At 43.0% G+C, this 22774-nt stretch overlaps 1 protein-coding gene across 1 annotated transcript in view; it reads right to left on the bottom strand.

The window, feature by feature from the left end:
• Positions 1-22774, bottom strand: part of LOC124226726 (uncharacterized) — a 245622-nt gene that overhangs the window by 130965 nt on the left and 91883 nt on the right. The window contains exon 4 of the mRNA XM_046640420.1: positions 15909-16011. Coding sequence (XP_046496376.1) covers positions 15909-16011 — 103 coding nt within the window. The remainder of the gene's footprint in view (positions 1-15908; positions 16012-22774) is intronic.

Here is a 22774-nt window from a genome sequence, read left to right as displayed (position 1 = left end):
GTGCTCACAAGACCTCTTCTTTGTGCACACGCCAGGGGAGAGAACAAGTTCTTTGGTGTCACTTCTTCAAAGGGCACTAATGCCATCATGAGGGCCCCACCCTCCTGACCCATCTAACCCTAGTTAACTCCCAAGGCCCCATTACCAGTACTACCACGTTAGGGGTTAAGGCTTCAGTACATGAATCTGGGGGGCGGGGGAGGATGCAAACATTCAGTCCATAACAGTCAGATATTTTGAAAACACTAGGTTAGACCATTGTTTGTACAAAGGTTCTTCCAAAATTCCTAGGTTACCTGGGAAATGTTAGTACATTTCAACTATAATCAGGCATCTATTCATTAGGAAGTTTTAGTTTGACTACTGGATAGTAAGGCCCAAAACAAATAGGGCGCAGAGAAAGTAGGTTTTAAAGACACATTCAAAGGGATGGGGGACTCCAGCCAGGAAGGCAGGTGGGATGTGGCAGGAATGGTAGAGCAGTGCTTCCCAAATCTTAATGTGCATCTGAGTCCCCTGGAGATCCTGCTGTAATGCATGTTCGGACTCTGCAGGTCTGGGGCGGGGCCTGACTTCCGCATTTCTGATGAGCTGCTGGGCCACAGACCACACTCGGACCAGTGCCTGAGAGCAGGCAGTTCCACGCCGGTCAAGTGTGACGCAAAAGACAAGCTTTCTCAATGAAAGTTTTTGCTTCGAGTCAATGAAGTCATTGCAGCAGCCTGACTTCCAAAATACCATCTAGAAGAAACGAGCTTCAGAGATTCCACTCTCCGAATTCCGCTGCTCCCAACATTTTTAAATAACCTCAAAAACAGTGTAATTGGATTAACACAACAGGTCAGAAGTTATTTTAAATGATCATCAGATTGTTCCAGAGATTTGCAAAACTTCTCACTTCCAAGAGGTCCTTGGTGACTCCCTAATTTTTCACAGTGTCCCTAGCCCAAAAGAAATAACCCTCTGTTCTATTTGCTAAGTAGTTAGGTCCATACAACTTGGTGAGTTGTTTTTGGTGTGTTCTTTTGGCCCTAATAACTGAGAAGTGTTTGAAAAAATAATACACATAAACTGAAAGAAAATATGCTTTAATTTCATCCTTAAATAAGCACAGGTACCTACTAATTGGGATGTGTGCATCTGTTGGTCTTGGTCACCTCCGACTTCATCCTGGTTCCACTTTGTTTTCCACGTGGTAATTGTTATTTATCACAGCAACCGTCAAAAGCCAGCTTCACCAAAATACGCCACCACTGAAAGGAATGTAGCACAATCGTGCTAAAGAAACTGTGGACTACCTCAGGTTAGTAGTTTGTGTGGTTTCCAACAAATACTAAATACCACTGTACTTCCCTCAAAAACAGAACATTTTCTGAGGCACCCAAAGGTACCTTGGCTCCATTTGAGAGCGACAGAATCATACATTTTACAAAGTATTAATCATGACTAAAGGCAAAGTAAGAATACTAAAAGAAGAAATTTTGCAAGGAACACCTACAAAGAATACAACCAAATTTCCCATAGACATTGAAGAGAAAACAGTTCTCTGGCTTGCTAGATTGAAAGCATATCCCTCTTAAATTAAATTAAGGTTTTTAAAACAAAACATTATCTCTCTCGAAGAAACATGATCTTCCTAATATTTTCCCAATAACAATACATCACCTTCCCAACAGAAAAAAAGACTTAGCATGTAATTGTTATTATTCTTTTATTTTTCTTACATTCACCGTCTATTTCCTTGACATTCGATTTCAAACGAAACATAGGGAGCAATTTTGAACATTCAAGCTTCACCTAAAAAAAAGAAAAGAAAAAGGAACCTTGATTGATTCAAAGTTCTACTTTATGTACCTACAATTTCCCAGTAGTCCTATTTCTCAATCAGAATTTGAATAATCTTTACAACTTGTATTCCCCCAAACTCAGATTTAATGACTCAGTAGGTTCAGAAAGAGAAATAACAGCTGCAGCTCATCCCGCCTTGCTCTCCAGTGATGACAATGTTATACCACATTAGCGATTGTGACATTAATAAAGAGAAGCCCATAGGATTAACCAAAGACAGCTGACTTCAGTCAAATGTAGGTCAGCCTTTGTTTGCTCAGAAGCTGGTAATAAATTCCCAGGTAAGCGCTCTCGTGTGTCACACATGTATGTCAGGAGCATAATTTCAGCCCCACTAAACGATTCACATTTTTAAGTTTCGGTAAGCCGTTTTTGAATTATTGTTAAGCATTTAATTCCACCTCCAGGCCTATAGGCTCCTTAAAATTATTAACTTATGCGACATTACCGTGTGTTCCTCCTTTAGGCACCACTTAAGAACAGCTTGGAGATTTTCATGTTCACCTTCCCGATTCTGAAGTTCTTACTAGAAGAGGCTCAGGGGTCACCCCTAATTTATAGCATAATTATGGGGAAAACGATGTTGATGGCTAAGCTAGCCAGCTGTAATCGCCAAGTCCTCCTTGTCACAGGAAATGTCACCATAAGCCGAATGTGAATATTTCAGTCTTAATCAAGTCTTGTGGTCAGCTGTATACAAACAAGGCCAGATCCACACAATTCTAAAATACATTTTAAAGATATAAACACTTTGGAAAAGAGTTTAGCAGTTTCTTAAAAGGTTAGACATATACCGAACCATATGATCCAGCTGTTGCAGCCCTAGGTATTTGTCTAAGAAATGGAACCATCTGTCCACAAAAAGACCTGCACAAAAATGTGCAGAGCAGCTCTGTTCTTAATGGCCCCAAACTGGAAACAACCCAAGCCAACAGGCAGATGGCTAAACAAACGGTGCCGTATTGACATACGGGAACATTACTCGGCGATGAAAAGGAAGGAACTGCAGATCTATGCAACAATCACAGACGCATCTCTACAACACGACGTTACGTGAGAGCGGCTAGACACAAAACAGGACCTGTCGCTTGGTCCCATCTATGTGAATTCTAGGACAGGCAAAACCAATCTGCACTGATAAGTCAGGACAGTGGTGGGAGGGGAGGGAGCTGTGTGGACTGTCAGCACAAGAGCACTTTCCAGGCGATGAGAAGTTCTATGTGCCAATGGGATGAGGTCATGTGCGTCATGACATTTGTCAAGCTCATCAAACTGCACGTTTAAGATCTGTGTGTAAATTACACCCCAATAAGTAAAATATATGTGAGTGCTCGTAAGCTCTTCAATTTTACACTTGAAGTTTATTAGGTCAAATGTCTTTATTGAATATTTATGTAACTGTACAACATGATGGCGTCTTCTAGATATAAGTAAAAAGAGATGCCGCCTGAAAGAGTTGCTAACCCAGTATTGCCCAAGTAAGGATAATAAACAGCATTTTTAACGAGTTAGATAGTTTCAATTTATTTACATTTTAATTCCTTCTACATGTAAATGGCATAGCTTGAGAGATCTGTGTTTATAAATTTGAAAAATATTAATTGGTATAAATGCAATTAAGTACTTAAAGCTAGTTTATATACGCCAAAAACAGTAAATGATACAAAAATCATTTGAATTTCTAATACTAAGCAGAGTTCGGTTGACTCTTCCAGTTAAACCTTGCCCCTGCCACCTCTCTGATTTAGGCCCTTGTTATTTATTTTTTTAAGTACAGCAGATTCCTAATCGGCTTTCCTAAATTTACTGTCATCCCCCTTTGATCTATTTAAAGCCAGCATATTAATCTTGAAGCACAGCCTGAGCATTTCACGCCACACATCATACTTACAGTCAAGGTCAGCTCCCTAGCCTGTCATTCAAAGACAGGTGTTGGCCTGACCACAGTCTGCCCTAACCTCATGGCCACTTTTTCCCTGGCCTCCCTTCAGTCCACAGATCACTGCACTGAGGCAGTTGAGTGCTGTTCCCCTTCCTGCCACTGGGCCTTTGCTTATGCTGCCTCTCCATCTGAATTTTAAACTGTTTTGTCCCCACCTCACCATGCCCAAATTCCTCCCAGCATTCAAGACCCACTTTAGCTATCACTACCTTGTAAACGAAGTTCCTCATTTTTCTCACCCAGAGAAATTTTTATTTCTTATAATCACTCATCACCTTGTACGCCCAGTTCTCTTATCACAACCACTACAGTTTATCTTATGTTGTGAAACGGTTTGGACGTCAGCTCCAGACAGAAACACACAACTTTAAAATTAGCTCCCCAGGTGGCAGAATTTAGCAAGTTCATTCACCTCTCTATGCTTATGTTTCTTCATCTGTTAAAAAATGAAATAAAAATAGTACCTCTCCTATATGATTGTTGTAAGCAGGAAATTAGACAATGTACATAAAGTGCTTAGTCTGACACATTTCAAGTGCTCAATAATATTCACCCCAAAACCTGCTAGCTAAAAGAGAATGAGTTCTCTAAATGGATGAACTGTATTCCAAGAATCAAGAGAACTTATCAATGGAAAGTTTTTGAGGACCATCAAGATATGCCAGAAGGTTGGAGGTGAGTAACTTTTGCTGCAATTTGCAAAATAGGGCATAAGTTAGGTTTTAAAAACTGCAGGATAGTGATGTTAATTCTAAGCAGGAAGAGTCTGGTAAAAAAAGGAAAATGAAAGAAGGAGAAGCAGTCCGGGTACTCAAGAGAAATGAAAATACGCATCGACACCAAGACTCATCCACGAATATTCAAAGCAGCTTTATTCAGAATAGCCCCAAACCAGAGACATTGTCACCCACAGGGAAGTGGATAAACAAAACGTGGTGTATGCCTTCAACAGGACGCATCTCGGCAATAAAAAGGAGCACAGCACTGAGAGAGCAACCACACAGAGGAATCTCAAAATCATTACAGCGAGTGCAAGAAGCCAAACACCAAAAGTACTTTCTGTACAATTCCCTTCACAGGAACTTCTAGAAAATGCAAGTGACCTATCATGAAGGGAAAGGGATCAGTGGTTGCCCGAGGACCAGGGATGGAGAGAAGGAGTGGCCGTAAAGGGGCATGAGGAAAACTTGGAAGGTGTCACAGTTACGGTGGTGGTTTCAAGGGTCTGTACATGATCCTGCCCAAATTCACCCAATTGTACACTTCAAATGGGCGTAATGTGTTGTAACCAAATTATATCTCAATCAAACTAATTTGTGGGGAAAAAATAACCAAAACCTTAAAAGATTTCTTTAAGCCAGTAAGAGCCTTACAAAGGAGCAGGGCTGTATGGGACACCATACGTTTTCATTAGGAAGCTGTCCTGTTTGTCTGACAACTTTTCCTTCCTCAGCAGGGCTGTGGGGCTGCAGTGTCTGGGGAACGCAGTCGATGCCCGGTGCCTGGACCTCAGCAGGATAGCCGAAGAGATTTTTCATGATATGCAGTTGGATCAAATGAGGTCTTATGGACCAGGTGCAAGGACAGTTGGAGAACTGAGTGATGATTCCTGCGTCACCCTAGAAGATTTCTAGTGGCAGATCACAGGGTTCTATATTCAGTCTGTCTAACATTTTTATCAATTATTTTCCTGAACACCCAATGGCAAAGCCATCAACTTTGTGTTGACCAAACATTGGCATGTTAGACAAGAGATGAGGATGGAAATTATCTTGACAGGCTAGAGCAGGAGTTTAGATCTAACAAAGGGAAACTTTACAAGGACAGCTATTAAGTAGCTGAATTGTGTCTAAAATCCAGCTTTCCAAGTACAAGATAGAAGTGCCATGCCATACCAACAGGACATTAGAAAAGCTGCCTTAGGCTTATAATCAATAATAAGTTCAGTGTCAATTAACAATGAAATGTAACTCTTAAAGAAGTTAACGACCTTGGGTCACATCAAGAAAGATATAAGCTTTAATAGAAAGGAGCTGAAAATCTTGTTCTATTCTCCATAATAGGCTTACATTAAAATATTGCATTAGGTTCTTGGTGGAGATGCTTGAGGGAGAATGATTAAAACTAGATCAGAGAAGAAAAAGAACAGTATGTTTCTAATCTATGATTTCCTTAAGGACAGTGTCCACATCTTAATCTTCTCAGCATCACCAGCACCCATCTCAATTCCTGGCATGACCATAATTATTATTTATAAAGTAAATATTGTTTATACATTGATAAGGTTCAGATTGAAGCCAGGCAACAAGGGCTTTTTAGCCTAGAGAAGAGAAGATTGAAGGGTGGGAAGAGGGGTGAAGCAAAGAAGATAGGGCAACATGTGCCTGTAGTAACTGTGGTGGATTATAAATGGCTGCAAAATCTCTGTCAATCCCCTCCATCAAGAGGTGGCATTCTCTTTCCCAACCCTTGAATCTAGGCTTAATCTGTGACACTTTGGCCAAGAGAATGCAGGGAAAGTGCTGCTGTGCTTTAAGAAGGCTGGAACTTCCATTTCCTCGCGTTCAGAACCCAGCCACCACGTCATAAGGAATTTCAAGCAGCTACAAGGACAGGTGCACACGTAGCAGGATTCACTTCCCCAGCCAGCAGCCCCAGCCGAGCTCCCTGCCAGCCCATGTGAGTGCGCCGCTTGGCAGTGGACCCTTACCTCATCCAGCTACCCCGGCCAATGCCCCATGGAGCACAAATGAGCTTTCCCTCACTGAGTTTTGCAAAATTGCAAGATTATTAGCAAAAATGTTATCATTGTTGTGTTGAGCCACTGAGTGTTGGGGTGGTTTATTATGCGGCAGGAGAAAACCAAAAAAGCAAGCATCTTCAACTATATGAAGAGCCATCAGATACACGGCCCCATGGGCTGGAATTGGAGCCAATATGCAGAGTTAGAACCGATATGCATACCTTGGAGAGACTCACTGAGAGGCAGGCTGGAACCTCAAAGATAAGTCTATGCAGAGACATCCAGAAGAAGAGAGTGCCAGAGCTGTGGGACTCATCTGACGTTATGACTGGTCCCGAGGAAATAAGCCGAGAATCTGGACTGGAATGCTCAAAGGCACATGGCCAGCTCAGCCTCAATTTCAGATGGTATCAGTTCCCAAGGGTTCCATCTATACTGGCAGATGGGAGCACCACAGTGCCAGGGGGAGGACCATTCAGGCTAAATCCCATCCATCCAGGGGCTGGGGATAGAGGAACAGGAAAAGGCTAGAAGGTTCTCAAGACCCAAGTTAGGGTGAGCTTCAGATTCAGATGTCAATCCCAGAGGGACCCTAGAGTGACCACCCCACACCAGAGAGAAGTAACACACAAAAGCTTGGCACCGGCGAGGGAACTTGAATGGTGTAGCTTGGAATGGGGGCACACCTCAGACCTATCAGACATCAGAGCTGGTCTGGATCCCACCGTCTGACGGGAGTGCAAATCCCAATGCACCATCAAGATTAGCTCGAAAGCCAGCCAGTTGAGGAACTGGAGTAGGAATTGGGATGGACCAGGAGACAACTGGCTCTCCAGTATCCTCAGCTGTTTGAGGATCAGACAAGAGGCTTCTGAGGGGAACTAGAGGAAAACAGGTTTCGGTTTAACACAAAGAACTTTCTCAGTCAGAGGGGTGTATTCCCATGACTGTAGTAGCCTGGGTGATCATCTGCCAGAAGATCTGTAGAGAAGATGCATTCCTCTGATGAGAACTACGCCAAATAACTTTTAAATTCTCTTCCAACCTAAGATTTCCTGACACTGAAAACACACAATGTGAGGGCAAACTGCTTGCACGGAGTACATAGGTGCTCAACAAGGGAAGGACGGATGAATAGATGGACAAATGGATGGATCGAGATGGATGGGTGGATGGATGATGGATAATGCACTCTGGTGGATGGATGGAGATGGATGGAAGGATGGATGGATAGATAACGCAGTCTGACATTTTCAAATACTCAGCACCATCTGTTCAAGAACACAGTCACCGTATGAAACAAACTGGACTCCAGAGAAAAGAAATTAAAACGTATTTGTGACTCAAAGAGTTTTCCAAACACTTATCTTTGAGTACCCAACTATATGCTGCACTTTTTGTGCTTATGAAAGCAATTTCCTAAGAAAATTAGAATGTCATATGAAAATCTCTTCATTTGTCCTGACTGGCTGAGTCCAAGCAGGCATCACGGGGACCCGGTCTCACCCGGAAGTAGATAAATTCGGTGCAGCTCTGCTCTGACAGGGAACCCCAAGCTCCAGTGCAAAAGAAAGACTTGAGCAACAAGCAGTGACCCGCCGGCGTCCGTGAGTTCTCCCATCTTTGCTCCCAGCAGATTTCTCACCTCCCGTTTGGCTTTACGTGACTTGCACCTGTTTTAACCACTGCTCCCAACACACACTCCCCAACGTGGGACACCTCTGCTGGCCTCCGACACACAGCACATACTGTCCTCTCAATGACAGGGCTCTTCATGGCAAAGGTCTTATCTAGATACACTTTCTAACACCTTCATGCACAAAGAACATCTTGCTCTCTAAGACAGAGGATGAAACTGAGTTGTAGGGAGGGGTTTAGAAAACTTTTTTAACCCCGACCCAGAGTCAGAAAAACATTTTATATCACAACCCAGTACACAGAATACATACAAAGCAATATTTACCTAACGCTGCGTCGTGCATGCTAATATTTTCTATTCTATTTCCTTTTTTTAGCTGCCAGTCAAAACTCACTAATTTGATTTTACGACACACTGATGCATGGGGACTGGCAGTCTGAAAGCACTGCTAAAGGAATAATTATCCATTACTATTTGCAGGGAGTGTGGCAGTGGACCAAGTGCCCAAAATTGTGTTATCAACATTAGAAGCAAAGCCCAGATCCCCCAAAACCTGCAAATAATGTAACCATTTTCCAAGAATGAAATTAATAAGAGTAAATACAGAACGGATGAGATTAGCTAAATGTAGAAATGAATTCAAAAGCAGGTAAGGCCACAGGGATTTGAATGCTCTGAAGTCCAATCAGACTGTCCAGGACACGTAGTGTGACAGAAGTCTTCTGGACTCTAGTTCTAATATGAAAATTCAAGACCTGACAGTTTTATTTTGCCTTGTCTGAAGAAATCTTATTGACGGCAGGAACTGACTGCGTTGGAGTTTTGTAAGTGGGAAGTCAAAATACAAGGACTTTGCAGCGGGCCCATCCAGGGCCCCTGAACACAAATATGCAGTCTGTTGGCAGCTCGGTGCCAAGAGGGAAGTGGAGCATTAGACTCCTGGTTCAATGACAAACGTCCCCTTTCTCTTCCTTTGGATCCACTATGCAACTTGTGATTTAAACACTGGTTTCCTAAAGCAGCAAAAACACACTACCCAGCTAATGTGAATTTCTCACCTGCTTGCCAGCTATATTTTTCACTGTAAATTAATAGTTCAGGATCTTGATTAACATATATAAGTCTTGTGGGTTTGGTTATATGATCCTTTCTGCGCCGAATGAAATATCAAGATTGCGCAAGGCAGAAAACCAGACCACGAATAGGGCAGCCCTGCTGGGACGATGACACTCGAGAGAGAGCCTGCCTGGGCAGCCAGCCAGCCCAGCTCAAAGAAATCCCTCTCTCAACTCTCTCACTGCACCTATAACAAGTCATTCAGAGGTTATAAATGACACACCAAATAAAAATGTATTGGCTTTGTAGAGAAAAGCATTGACTTACCTTCCTTTGGCCAGCTGGAGTGAAGGAATATTATTGAGACCCTGTCAAATTTGCTTTCCCATGCCAGGGCTGTGTGTCACCCAAACTTCCACAGTCTAAAGTTAATATTTTTAAGAGAAGAAAAAACAATTTGTGTCATAGGAGCTGATGGCCGCATCACACCTTAGTATCGCAAGACAGACTGCCGGGGCTGGTTTTTCATTACTCCTCTGCATCATTCACTCACTCACTCCACACACATATCATGAGCGGCCAGGTTCTGGAGTCAGAGAAGAGATTAGGGCTCTCCCTCAAGGAGCTCAAAGACCGGACCAAAGTCTCAAAGAGGATAAATATTCATAGGTCATCGTGAGAAATAGTTATGTGCAGTATACAGCTATGGCATCAAGTAGAATCGGCTCAACTTGAGAGGGGAAAGTGAGAGATTTCACAGGGGAGCCCTTTCAGGTGGGTCATGGGGGGCAACTAGGGACCACAAAGCAGAGCGATGGAGCATTCTGGAAAGAGAGAACATGCACAGAACTTTGGACTGGCTTGATGGTGGCTGTTCCCGTGAGTTTAAAGGGGACATTGTTGTTTTTACAGATTTGCTTTAAGGAGAAGAGAGTCACCATCAGCCTTGCACTGTCTCAGTGACTCTCTAGCAGAAACGGAGCCTGGACTAGACGAGTTGGCAAAGCTCGAAACAAAGAAACAGAGTCTAAGAAGATTACTTAGTGTCTGCAGCACTAGATTTGTTGAGGGTTGCTTAGAAACTAACCCACACACACAACACTATTGTACTGGTTTTCATTTTGTTTTCCTACAAAAAAAATGGAATTAAAGCTAATGTGAACTCTTGCTACAAGAAATAGATAGTTTTCATGATGATCTGTTGTGTTTTAGTTCTTTTCTCAAAGCCATCCAGAGTGATAGGAGAATCTTTTTAGTAGGAAAGTACTACAACTTTAGCTAATCTTTCAGACACACGATTTGTCTCTTTTTATATAATCTTTAAAAAGTATAATTGCATGAAAGTCACTCATTAGAAATGGTAATGCCTGGCAAATTTCTGCTCTGTTTCCTAAATTATCATGCATAGGAGGACCAGTCTCTGCAGATGTCCACTTCCCACTTCCAGATTAGTGAAGGTCCCGAGCACCAAGGGCCCAGCCAGGAGGGATGGGATGCCGGACGCCCAGGCCCAGCATCAGGGGTAGAGAGGAGCACTGGAGATCGCAGGAGGGGCCGTGGTAGAACAGAGACGGCTGCAGAGCCCAAGCCACGCACAGATAAAGTGTCCCGGTGTGCAGGCAACAGGATAGAGGCTGGAGATGGTTCAAAGCCAACACTGAGGAAAGCCCCGGAATGAGTCCTGCACCAACGACTCAACAACGGCAGCAGCTTTTTTACGGGATAGAGGCATTAAACACACATTCAGAGAGGTTTGGATTGAAAAGATTTTCTCCCTTCCTAGTTATAAGGATTAGAGTTTCTGCCAAATGCAAGTGCTAGTCATAACTTTATAAAATCGAACTCTTCTATGATATCATAAATAGACATAGCCAAGCAAATTTATTTCTAAAATCAAAGTTTGAAAGGAGCTGAGGGCAAGGACAAATCACATTTTTCCTAATTATTATAAGTTTGAGAGTTTCTTACAATTTTTGACGAGTCAGTGATCCACGGAAAATAAAGCCTGAGTAAAATAACATCAATTTTGTTATGATGTCAGCACAGGCTCAAATTGCCTATTTTTGTTTAAGCTAGCATCCATTTCTTCATTTACGTGTTTGATTATGTGTGCGTTTTTCCCAGAAGAATTGGAGGTGGCTTGTTCAAGTGAGCGAACACAAAACTGTTTCCGTACCATCTCTCTGAACTACGAGTTAGGATGCGGATTGACGCATTTAAAATATATTTAAATAAAAATATTTATATTTAAAAATAAATACATTTATATACATTTTAAATAAATATGAAAATAATAAGATGGCAGCCTCCTAACACACTGTTTTCATGGACGCTACATATAACTTCATGAGTCAGCTTCTACTTGTACATTTAGAATGAAAACCATATAGTGTAAGAGGTCAAACTTAGAGGATTTCATTCATGTACTTAAAAAACAAAATTAATACAAACAAAAGACTTCTTCAGAGTTCCCTGATTAACACTTTACATAAGAGTAAATTCAGGGGCTATCAATTTTCATTGTTTTCCAGGAGTTTTCAATTAAAATGTTAATGCTAATTAGTTATCTATCGGAAGTCTTTGCTTCATTTCAGGTGCGTGTTTTTCCCTCTCCGTTACGTTTCTTGCTGTTCCGCGCATGCGCCATCGCAAGGCCAGGTAGCAGCTCAGCTGCCCGTGAGCCCAACATTCTTACAGGCTGCTTTGGGCTTCTATGATTCGACGGGCAGTACCACTCCCTCCAGTTTACTCACAGAAGTGGCTTCACAGCAGTTGAAGTGTTCTACAAATTCAAATAATGATGAAAAGAAATGGATGAGCTTTAGAAAACACAGAAATAATGGGGTAGTTGATTGTACTGTGCATATTCTCCTAGATGAGGATATTTGAAAACCTACAAATATTACATTTTATTCAAGGCTTTATTAATATTCTCATAGAAGAAGCCCTCCTCCCAATTTTTAGTTTATTGAAAGAGTGTAGAGAAGAATTGAGATTTCATTTTTTGTTCAAGGGCTGATTCTTTTATGATATTACAATGGCTATGTTTACCTGTATGACTTATGTACAAAGGAAAAGCTTATGAACACCTCCCCTACTCCAAGACTTTTGAAACCTGCTTGAGATGACTAAGCAGATTAGTAAGGTCATGGTCAATTAACAATTATCACAAGGTTGAGGAGCGAAGTCACCTTTTATTTTTTTAAGAAAAGTAGACTAATATGGTTCATGAACTACATAACATAGCCAGGAGGGCCAAAAAGGCATCTGTGTCCTAGCGTCTAGTATATTTAAATGTCACTTCAAATGTAGCCAGTACATTTGTATCCTCTCTTAGAAATTAACTCACTCTTGCATTTAGAAAGTTATTTCCACAATTCCATTTTCCTGTGTTCAATGAGCTGATGACACTACCGTGCCCGTGATAACCTAATACATACCAAGCAAAACGAATTATCCGGCAGCAGTGGCGGGATGAGGAGAGGGTGACTGAGGCTCAAAAATCCCATTTTTACTGAAATATTGAATTAACTGATACAAAGGTTTACTTTTTTTCTTGAACTGTTCAGATGATTGCATTTGTTCATAGAGATAAGTAGATTTAGTCATTCAACAAACATTCACTAAGTGCCTTCTACAAAATTCCTCTGTAGTTCTTGAGAATCAAGAGACAAATGATGTTTCCTATCAACTAAGTGACTTAGAGAAGTCATTTAACCTCTCTCAGCCTCAGTGTCCTTGTCTCTGGGTCCCAGGCCTCTCACCCCCACCTGGTTTAGGACATCTTTTACTCACACCCGGTCTCCCACTTCTTGTCCATCACTCAAACTCTTCCGCTGTATCCCCTGGAAGTCACAGTCTGTTACCAGCCACATCCTTAGATCCTACACTCTTAGGAGGCCTTCACTTTCTTGTTCTAAACAAAGCCCGGCTGTCCCCGATGGCTCTTTCCATGCAACGCTCTCACGTGAGGGCTGGTTTTCTCCCATATCCTGCATGTCCCTGGGCCTGAAGTGTGGATGTCCCTCTGGCTCTTTTTTACCACTTCCAGACCTGAATTCCTCTTCCGAAAGACCTCTAACTCCCCTCAAGAGGTACACCATCCTGATACACCACCCCCAACCTCCTTGCTGCGGCATCTGTAGACTTGCGATCACCACTCATGTGATTCCTTGACAATTTTAGTACTACGCTCTCTGCCACCTTCTTTAAGAAATAAATAATTTTAAGTAAAAGATATTGTTCTCCAAAATCATTCCATTTGCAATAACATGGATGGACCTTGAGAGAATTATGTTAAGTGAAATAAGCCAGCGAGAGAAAGATAATCTGTGTATGACTCCACTCATGAGGAATTTAAAACTATGGACCAAGAACAGTTTAGTGGATACCAGGGGAAAGGTGGGGGGGTGGGGGGTGGGCACAAAGGGTGAAGTGGTGCACCTACAACATGACTGACAAACATTAATGTACAATTGAAATTTCACAAGATTGTAACCTATCAATAACGCAATAAAAAAAATAATAATAATAATAAAAAAGATATTGTTCTCTAGCACAAACATTCCAGCAAGTGTAGTTGCCTACAAGAAACACTAATACTCTTAAGGTTTCAAGAGAAGAGTCCTAGATCTATTAAAGAAAAACTCTCAAGATTACAGGAAAATTTTCACCATTCTCAGTAAATGTATTTTAGACAGAAGCTCAGCTTTATAATGACAAGATAAAGAATAATCATAAAATTAACTTAAATATTATGATAAGTGATATATAAGTATTTTCTACCCTTTCTTATCTTTTCTCAACAAAGGGCAATGACTTAAATCATTGTTTTGCATTTTCTAAAGTCCTTGTGTTAATGGTTTCTTTACTTAAAGATTTCATTAAGTGACACTGAAATTACTTCAACTCTAATTTTAAGCTCAGCAGAATGAAAGAATCTAGGACTTATAATAATTTATTTCTGCATTAGCAAAGATTTTTTTTCATTAGTTGTAAAAATTCAATTGAAAAGGGCATAGTAAAACAGCCATTCTTATCTATTTTTGATGAGTGAATAAATCTGTGTAACCTTTTGAAGAGGCAATTCAAATATATCAAGAGCCTTATATTAGTTGTCTATTGTTACATTAAAAATTATCCCCAAACAACAGACATTTTCATCCCACAGTTTCTGCGGGTTAGGAATTCCCGGGCAGCTTAGCTGACATGCTCTAGCTCAGATCTCTCAGAGGCTGTAGTCGCTGTGTTGGCGCCGGCTGCGTTCATCTAAAGGCTTGTCTGGGGCTACAAGATTTGCTTCCAAAATGACTCACTTGCCTGCCTGTTGGATGGAGGCCCTGCACGAAGCTGTAAGCAGAGGTCACTGCCTGGACCTCTCCATGGGCTGCTTGAGCATCCTCACAACATGGCAACTCGTTTCCCCAAAGCAAATGTCCCAAGAGAAAGAAGGGAAGAAGTCACAGGCCTTTGATGACCCAGTCTCAGAAGCCACATCCATCACTTCTGCCATAGTCTATTCATTAGAAGTGAATCACTAAGTTCATCTCATATTCAAGAGGAGGGGAATTAAGAGCCATCTCTTGAAGGAAGGAGTAATCAAAGAAATTTTAGACATGTTTTCAGACCACAACAAGCCCTAAAATATTTTGAAAATTGTCCAAAACACACATACACACCCTCACACCCACATCCCTTTATGATATTGTTCACTGCAGTGGTATTTATGAAACAAAATCATAAAAGCCTTCAATATCCAACTGTCAGGAAAATGTTGAGTAAAGTAAGATACATGCATGTTATGCAGCAATCTCAAATAATCCAAGAAAATTCAAGGGCATATGCAGGGATTTTTATTATAACATTAGATGGAAAAAGCATTATATGGAAAAATATTTAAAAGAAATAAATCGAAATGTTAAAACCGGTCACCTTTGGGTGTTAGAGTTGAAGCTTGATATTCTCCTTGCTCTGCTTTTCAGTATTTCCACATAATGAAGCATGTAGTTTCCTCTATCCCAGCTTGCGGTGTACATACCTACGTGTACTCAGAAATGCCATGCTCTTTTAACATTTACAAGTGCAGTCATTTATTAAACAGTTTTCTAACTTTTAACAGGAGAATGTCTTCATTCCACTTTAAAGTTATCACACTAGTGATTTTTTAATTATAAAACCTCAACCTGAAAGACACAGCGAAACAGACAGTCTTGTTCACTGCTGATAGTGGGGAGAACACCGACCCTCCACTCCACCAGGGGTCTTGTTATGCTCAGGAGAGGCCTGGAGCAGTGCTGGGAGGAGACCAGACGCATGCAGTGAAGGGCATGTGGAGGCCAGGTCTCTGAGTACAAGCAAGGTGGACAGCTGGTCCCAGAGAGTGATGCCTGGACCCAGAGGTAGGAAGCAGGCTTCTGTGCCCACACAGCTCCTAAGAAGCCACATTGTAGCTCTTACATAGCCTTCTCATAGCCACTCACCTGAGGGCTTCCCAGAAAACAGACCTGCAAGGGACCGCTCTCAGGAATGGGATTCAGGGGTCTGATCAATCAGCCCCACCCTCCCTTCTCCTCCTCCTTGCACTCAGCCTCCACCCACCCTGCTCTGTCCATGTTCCCATCACAGACCATTGTAACAGAGGCTGTTTGTGCTCTGCCCAGTCCCCCTGGAATCCTCCTTACCAGTCCTGAGCATCCATCCCCCAGCTTCTGGGTGCTTTGCTTCTAAGGGCTTGTACCTGCAACTTTCTTCAATGATTTCTTCTGAGCTGCTGGACTGCTTTGGCTGCAAACACAGAGAATTGAAAAGGCTTGGGAGTTCATATCTGACCCACTTGCACCAAACACCCTTGTCCCCAACACACACACTATACACACACACACACACACACACACAGAACAGTTCTTAGCCAATGACTGATGGGAGTAGGAATATGAAAACCCAGCTCCCTTGTGTCAAGCCAGGACAATCGGGAGGTGTAATTTATGCTCAGAGTTTCTCTGGGGATCAGTCCGAGGCTGGATCTTAGTCTGAAATATCACTCTGTCTTGGTGTCTCTCTTTCCATGCCCTACTTCCCCACACTCTTTCCAGTTCTCCTGGGAGCTCTTTCTTAATACACCCTTTGCACAAATTCCTTCCTTCAGGGTCAGGTCTGGGGAGCTGATGAAAAGCCCAAAGTTTAGACAGGATTTAGGTGGCTGGAGACCAGGGATGTTAAAAATCCTTCAAGGTAAAGAACATCCCACACAACAAAGAATTATCTTGCCCAAAATGGCCATAACACCCTGACCAAGAAACACTGGGAGAAAGAGGGAAAAAAAAGAGTACTCAGTTCAGATCAAAACCAGAGAAAGTCCACAGTTTAGATTTGGTTGAGGAGGAGGAGGCAACAAACGACATTGAGAAGGAGAAGCCAGGGAGACAGAGGGAGAGAACCAGGAGACGGGAAACCAAGGAAGAGAAGTGTTTCAGAAAGAAGGGGGTGCCAGCAGTGTTGAGTGCCGCTGACGTTACACAAGGCAAGAGCAGAGACCTGACCACTGAGTTTGCTCCATGGAGGTCACTGGTGGCCTTGGCAAATGCAATTTCTAAGGGGCAGTGAGAGTGGAGGCAGATAAAGTGAAGAATGAATGGCGTAAAAGAATAGGAGAAAGCTGGTGTGTTTGGCCTTGAATAGGTGCAGAATAATAGAAGGGTGATTGGAGAGGAATTTAGGACAAGGGGAAATTTATTAAGAACATGTTTATAAAGGACAGAAATAATTTACTAGAGAAGGAGCAATAGATGGTACACAAGAGAGGAGAAAACAGAAAGAAGATAGCTAGAGCAGTCAAGAAAGGATGGGGTCTAGATATCCCAAAATTTATTTACCCTTCCCCAAGGGCCAACTCTTACTACCATAGTGCCTGCTCTCTCCCCAGCAGCGCATCTCTGACCCCTCCCTAGGGGAAGGGAAATGCATTAATTTTTCATAACAACTCACTCTCCTCAAACAACAGATTGAAAGACTTCCTGCTGAAGCACACACAAAATACATAATAATAACCCCTCCCCTCATATATTCAGCTCTCATGCCCTATGAGGTCTTGAATAATGGTCAGGGCAGGCGGGGGAGGTTGACCTCCATTTTTGAAAGGCAAATCCTCCTTGTTTACCTCCTATCACCTTCTGTGACCTCTATGGAAGTACACTGCTCAAATCTTTCAAGACAGAACTTGCTGCAAGGAATGTAGTTAGCTGGCCACCGTCAGCTGCCGCTTCTATTAGATCTGTCCCGGCATTCACATGGAGCCACTCTCTTCCCAGGTTGCCCCCAGTCAACGACTGGGCCCCACAGGGCTAGGGGAGCTGGCGGTTCCTGGCCAACACAAGAGTCCTCTACCCGGCGATCTTTGCTCTGAAACTCCCCATCAGCCTGATTCAGACCTTTTCAGAGCTGCATTGCGATCTGAGGTTCTGCCTCCAGAACCTTCTTCCTCCTCCCTCTCGTTTCACAGGTGTCAGAGCTGCAGCAGGTTCTGACATTTCTCTCTAACTGCTCCCGTGACCTCGCCCCTTTATCTTTCACAGGTGTTTGTTACAGTAAATCTCTGGATAGCCAACACATGCCCCAAGACTGAGATCTTGTTAGCCCACCAAATTGGAGATTTTATACGTTTTGCGTTTTCAACCAAAGACTTGGCATCTGCGGAAATATTAAATCAAATTTTTGTCCTTTCAAGAAGTACATAATTAATAAATTGTTGTTATTATTGATAGCTATGCTAATTTTATAAATGATTGTCATAACCCCCAAAGGATCTGGCACCAACTCATATCTGTCTGTTCCATATTGAATAATAGATTGTTATTCTTGCTGTTCGCTCTTTTCCAACAAAGAAATCACAGTGCATAGTTGCCAAATGAATAGACGGGAATAATGTCATGACACAAATAGAGCAAAGAATGCCCCCCAGGCTTTCTCTGTCAGTAGGGTTCTTGGTCACAGGCTAAAGCTAACTTAAGCAGTAGGGAATTTCTGGGCACGCTAGAGGGTAGGGGGAAGGATACTGACAGAATGATCAAGAGCCCAGGGCTCCTGGCTTGGGAATCGATTGAAAAAACCAAGGGAACTCAGGGCCAAGGAGCTGGGAGCAGGTCTTAGCGGTCATTTCATGGTGGGACATCCTGGACAGGACTATGCTAGCGTTTGAGCCACGGCTGTAACAAATCACCTGCAACCATCTCTGACATCTGTGTGTCCAACTGGTTGGGGTTAAGTCAAACAGCTGCCACCTGGCTGCACCAGGGAACGGAGGAGAAGAGATCCAGGAAGCTGATCCTCACGGTGCGAGGACAGGCACTCTTTCTACCAAGGCTATGAACAAAAGGGGAAGAAATTCCTTCAAAGGAAATTAAGGAGACGTTATGAAGGTGCTGAGTGCTTGGAAGATCAAAATAAAAATAAAAAAAGACAAACTCCATCACACACTTCTAGATCTCAAACCAGCCCTTTTCCATCTTTCAAAAGGCATAGAAAGTTTCTTCAAAGAAAATATTAGAGCAGTGGTTCTCAACTTTGGCTGACGGAAGAATCATACAGGGAGCTTTTATGAATCCTGATGCTCAGGTCAAAACCCAGACAAATTAAATAAGAATTCGGGGGGTGGGACCCAGGCATCAGTACCTTATAAACGTCCCCAGGTGAGTCCAACACGCAGCCAAGGCTGAGAACAGCTGTGTTAGGAGAAAGTCCAATACGTAAAGCAGACAAAGCAGAGCTGCTCGTGTTGGGCTGGAGCTTGGCATTGCTCCCGTCCTCACGGGTCCCTGAGGCACTTCTAAGGAATCTTTTTATACCAGCACTTAAGACAGGTTGTAATTATACATTTATTGACTCCTCTATTTTTCCCACACCCCAAATCCATTCTGTCAGTTTGGCTCAACCTTCAAAAGATCATCAGAATCCAACCCCTTCTCACCACCTCCCCTGCTGCTACCCTGATCGAAACCACCATCATCTCCTGGCTCAATCGTTGCAATAGCTCCCTGCTTCCACCCTTGCCCCTGCAATCTGTGCTCAACACAGCAGCAAGAATAATTCCTATAGAAGATAAATCAGAGCATGGCCCTGATCTGCTCAAAAGCCTGAGATGGGGGCCGGCCTGGTGGTGTAGGGTTGGGTTTGCGTGCTTCACTTTGGCAGCCTGGGGTTTGCCAGTTCGGATCCTGGGCATGGGCCTACACACCACTCATCAAGCCATGCTGTGATGGCATCCCACATAAAAAAAAAAAAAAATGGAGGAAGACAGGCACAGATATTACCTCAAGCAAAAAGAGGAAGATTGGCAACATCTGTTAGCTCATGGCTGATCTTTCTCACCAAAAGAAAAAAAGAAGATAAATCAGAGTATGGCCTTTCTCTGTCAAAACCCTGAGATGGGGGCTGGCCTGGTGGTGTAGTGGTTGGGTTCGCAAACTCTGCTTTGATGGCCCGGGGTTCTCAGGTTCAGATCCTGGGCGCAGACCTACACACCACTCATCAGGCCATGCTGTGGCAGTGTCCCATATACAAAGTGGAGGGAGATTGGCACAGATGTTAGCTCAGGGATTTTCTTCCTCAAGCAAAAAGAGGAAGATTGGCAATGAATGTTAGCTCAGGGTCAATCTTCCTCACACACACGCACACACACAAAAGCCCTGAGATGGCTCTGTTTCCTTCAGAGTAAAACCAAAACCTCTGAGGCTCTACACCAGGGGTCAGCAAACATTTTTAGTAAATATTTCAGGCTGTGTAGGCAATATGGTCCCTGTCACAACTATTCAACTCTGCCATGGTAGCCAGAAGGCAGCCACAGACGACACGTAAATGAAGAAGCCTGGCTGTGTGCCATTGAGACTGAATGTACAAAAACAGGCAGGGGGGCTGTCAGGCTGATGTTTTCCACCCCTGCTGCACAAATCAGACCCCCTGTTACAGTTCCAGCCTGATAACCTCCTGCCCTCCTCCTTGCTCTCTCCTTTCCAGTCACACGGGCATCCTTGAAGCTCCTGGAAGGCTCCAGGCCTTCTCCTGCCTCAGGCAGTGTGTTCTCTGTTCCCTCTTCCCTTGAAGCTTTTCCTTTGGCTAGCCCCTCCCCTCCTTCAAGTCTATTCGGATCTTATCTTCTCAGTAAGGCCCATCATGACGACCCTATTTAATGCAGCACCTGCCTATCTGTCTAGAATATAAGCTGCACAAGGGCAGCATGTCCACCAGGGTTCAGTCAGAACAGGAGAACCACAATGGGCGACAGAGAACAGGGAGTGATCAGAGGGATTCGTCATTATGCAGCTGTGGGGGCACGTGGGGCGGCTGTGCGGGCTGTTGCCTCTGCATCTGGTGTGGAGCCTGAAGTTGCTCGCCCCGAGTCAACCAGTGGTCAGGAAGGACACTTGGACGTCCGCGAGAGCAGGGACATAGTGGAGCTCACAGACAAACTGGAACCTACGTCTGTCTCTCACTGACTGCAACCTCAATGCTGCGGGGAATCTGCATGAGCTGGCCCCTTTGCCATGGAGCTGCAGCGTGCTGGGCCCAGGCCTCAGAGAAGCACGAGGAAGAGATCCAGCAGGGCCCGAAGGTCACCCACAGCATGCCAGGAAGGCGAGGCAACAGATCAGCTCCAAAGTGCGTGAGCTATAGCAGTGCCTGGTGCCCCACATTGACCTTCAAACACTATTGGCTGCCACTTCAATCCTGCCTTCCAGATCTTATGCAAATATCTCTTGTGGCCATCCCTAACCCAGAAACTTACACCCGGAAACTTACAGAGAAGGAAATTCTGGGAAATTCAGCTTAGGTAGGGTGGCACATTATAAAGCCATCACAGGCAGGAATAGTATTGTCTGTTTTACTGATGAATCAGAATCCCAAGAACCTAAAACAGTGCCTGGCGTGTTGAAGGTGCTTAAAAAACAGTTGATGAATGAATGAATGGATAATGAATGAATGAATGGTACTTTGGTGGTTATTTGCTCACGCACCAGCTCCCCTACCAGCACATAAGTTCATGAGAGCAAGGGCATGTGCTTCATGCCCACCACCATATCATCAGCACCCAGCATGCACTTGTCTCCACGCAGGCTCTCCTCCCAGGAAACACTGCCCAACAGCCAAAAGGAGAGAGAGAATCCAATCTTAATGGTATCTCTGCAAGAACGTCAAAGGGTACTCAACACAGACCCACAGTAACGCTTCCTCAAATCCTCTCTTCAAACTCTCAGCATCCCCTATACCTGGGAAGCCGCCCCAAGGCTTTCTCATCTCTCCCTCAACTCCCACCCCCTGGAAAATTACTCCCTCACCCACTCTTCCTCCCACACACCTCACCTTCCTGCACTGAATCTTCTCTCCCCTACCTTTCTAATAGAAATCTCCTTATCCCCAGGCCCCTACCCACCACCAAGCACCCTAATGCACATCACTAGCACGCTAGTGAGCTGGCAGCTTCAATCTCCCTTAGGAGATTTTCTATGTGTGTGCGTGTGTTTCTGTACATGTAATATGTAGATAATCTTAATATATTTATTATATGTAATTTTAACGTATACTTAATACATTTTCTTTTCTCCCTTCCACTGAATGAATGAACAAATAAACAAAACAAATGAATGAATGAATTTATAAACCACTGGCCTAAACTCCTGTCATCCTTTCGGCAGCTCTACAATCGCATGAACCCTTTACTAACAATAGGACTGGGAATACATGACAAGTTAAGTCCCTTTGGGTGCTAATATAATAGAATCAAACCAGGTGATATTTCAAAGATATATGTATATTTTATATATGTACATATATGTTGAGGAGAATATTCTGTAAATTCTTGGATCATAGTGACATTAAAAATATAATAAACCAGGATTATCGAGAAAATTACACAAACGCTAGCAGATATGAACTTGCCATTTAAAATTTTGTTGAAGGATGATTCTGCTTCATGCCTTTGTGCTTATTTTATCTATTAAGCAACAGCAATATAAAGTCAAAATTATTCACTTCATAAAGGCACTGATAATAAAGAAATGGATAATATAAAAATATTTTCATTTGGGGGGGCTGGCCCCGTGGCCGAGTGGTTGGGTTCGCGCGCTCCACTGCAGGCAGCCCAGTGTTTCGTTGGTTCGAATCCTGGGCGCAGACATGGCACTGCTCATCGGACCACGCTGAGGAGGCATCCCACATGCTACAACTAGAAGAACCCACAACGAAGAATGCACAACTATGTACCGGGGGGACTTTGGGGAGAAAAAGGAAAAAAGAAAATCTTTAAAAATAAAAAAAAATAAAATAAAAAATAAAAAAATAAAAAAATATTTTCATTTGGCATTGAAACACATTATATATATATTTTGCAGCCAATTTGTGGTTCTACTGATGTTGTGCTAGCATTGAAATGAGTTTGCATTTCCTAGCACATGACTATATTCAGGAAAAGTGGTCCAAAATTCACTCTTGATAATTCACAAAATGGATAATCCACAGGCAAAAATAATCCAGCCTTAGCCTTCTTCAAACAGAGAAT

Source organism: Equus quagga, chromosome 1, assembly GCF_021613505.1.
Source record: "Equus quagga isolate Etosha38 chromosome 1, UCLA_HA_Equagga_1.0, whole genome shotgun sequence".
Taxonomy (NCBI): domain Eukaryota; kingdom Metazoa; phylum Chordata; class Mammalia; order Perissodactyla; family Equidae; genus Equus; species Equus quagga.
This window is presented reverse-complemented; position numbering and strand designations above follow the sequence as displayed.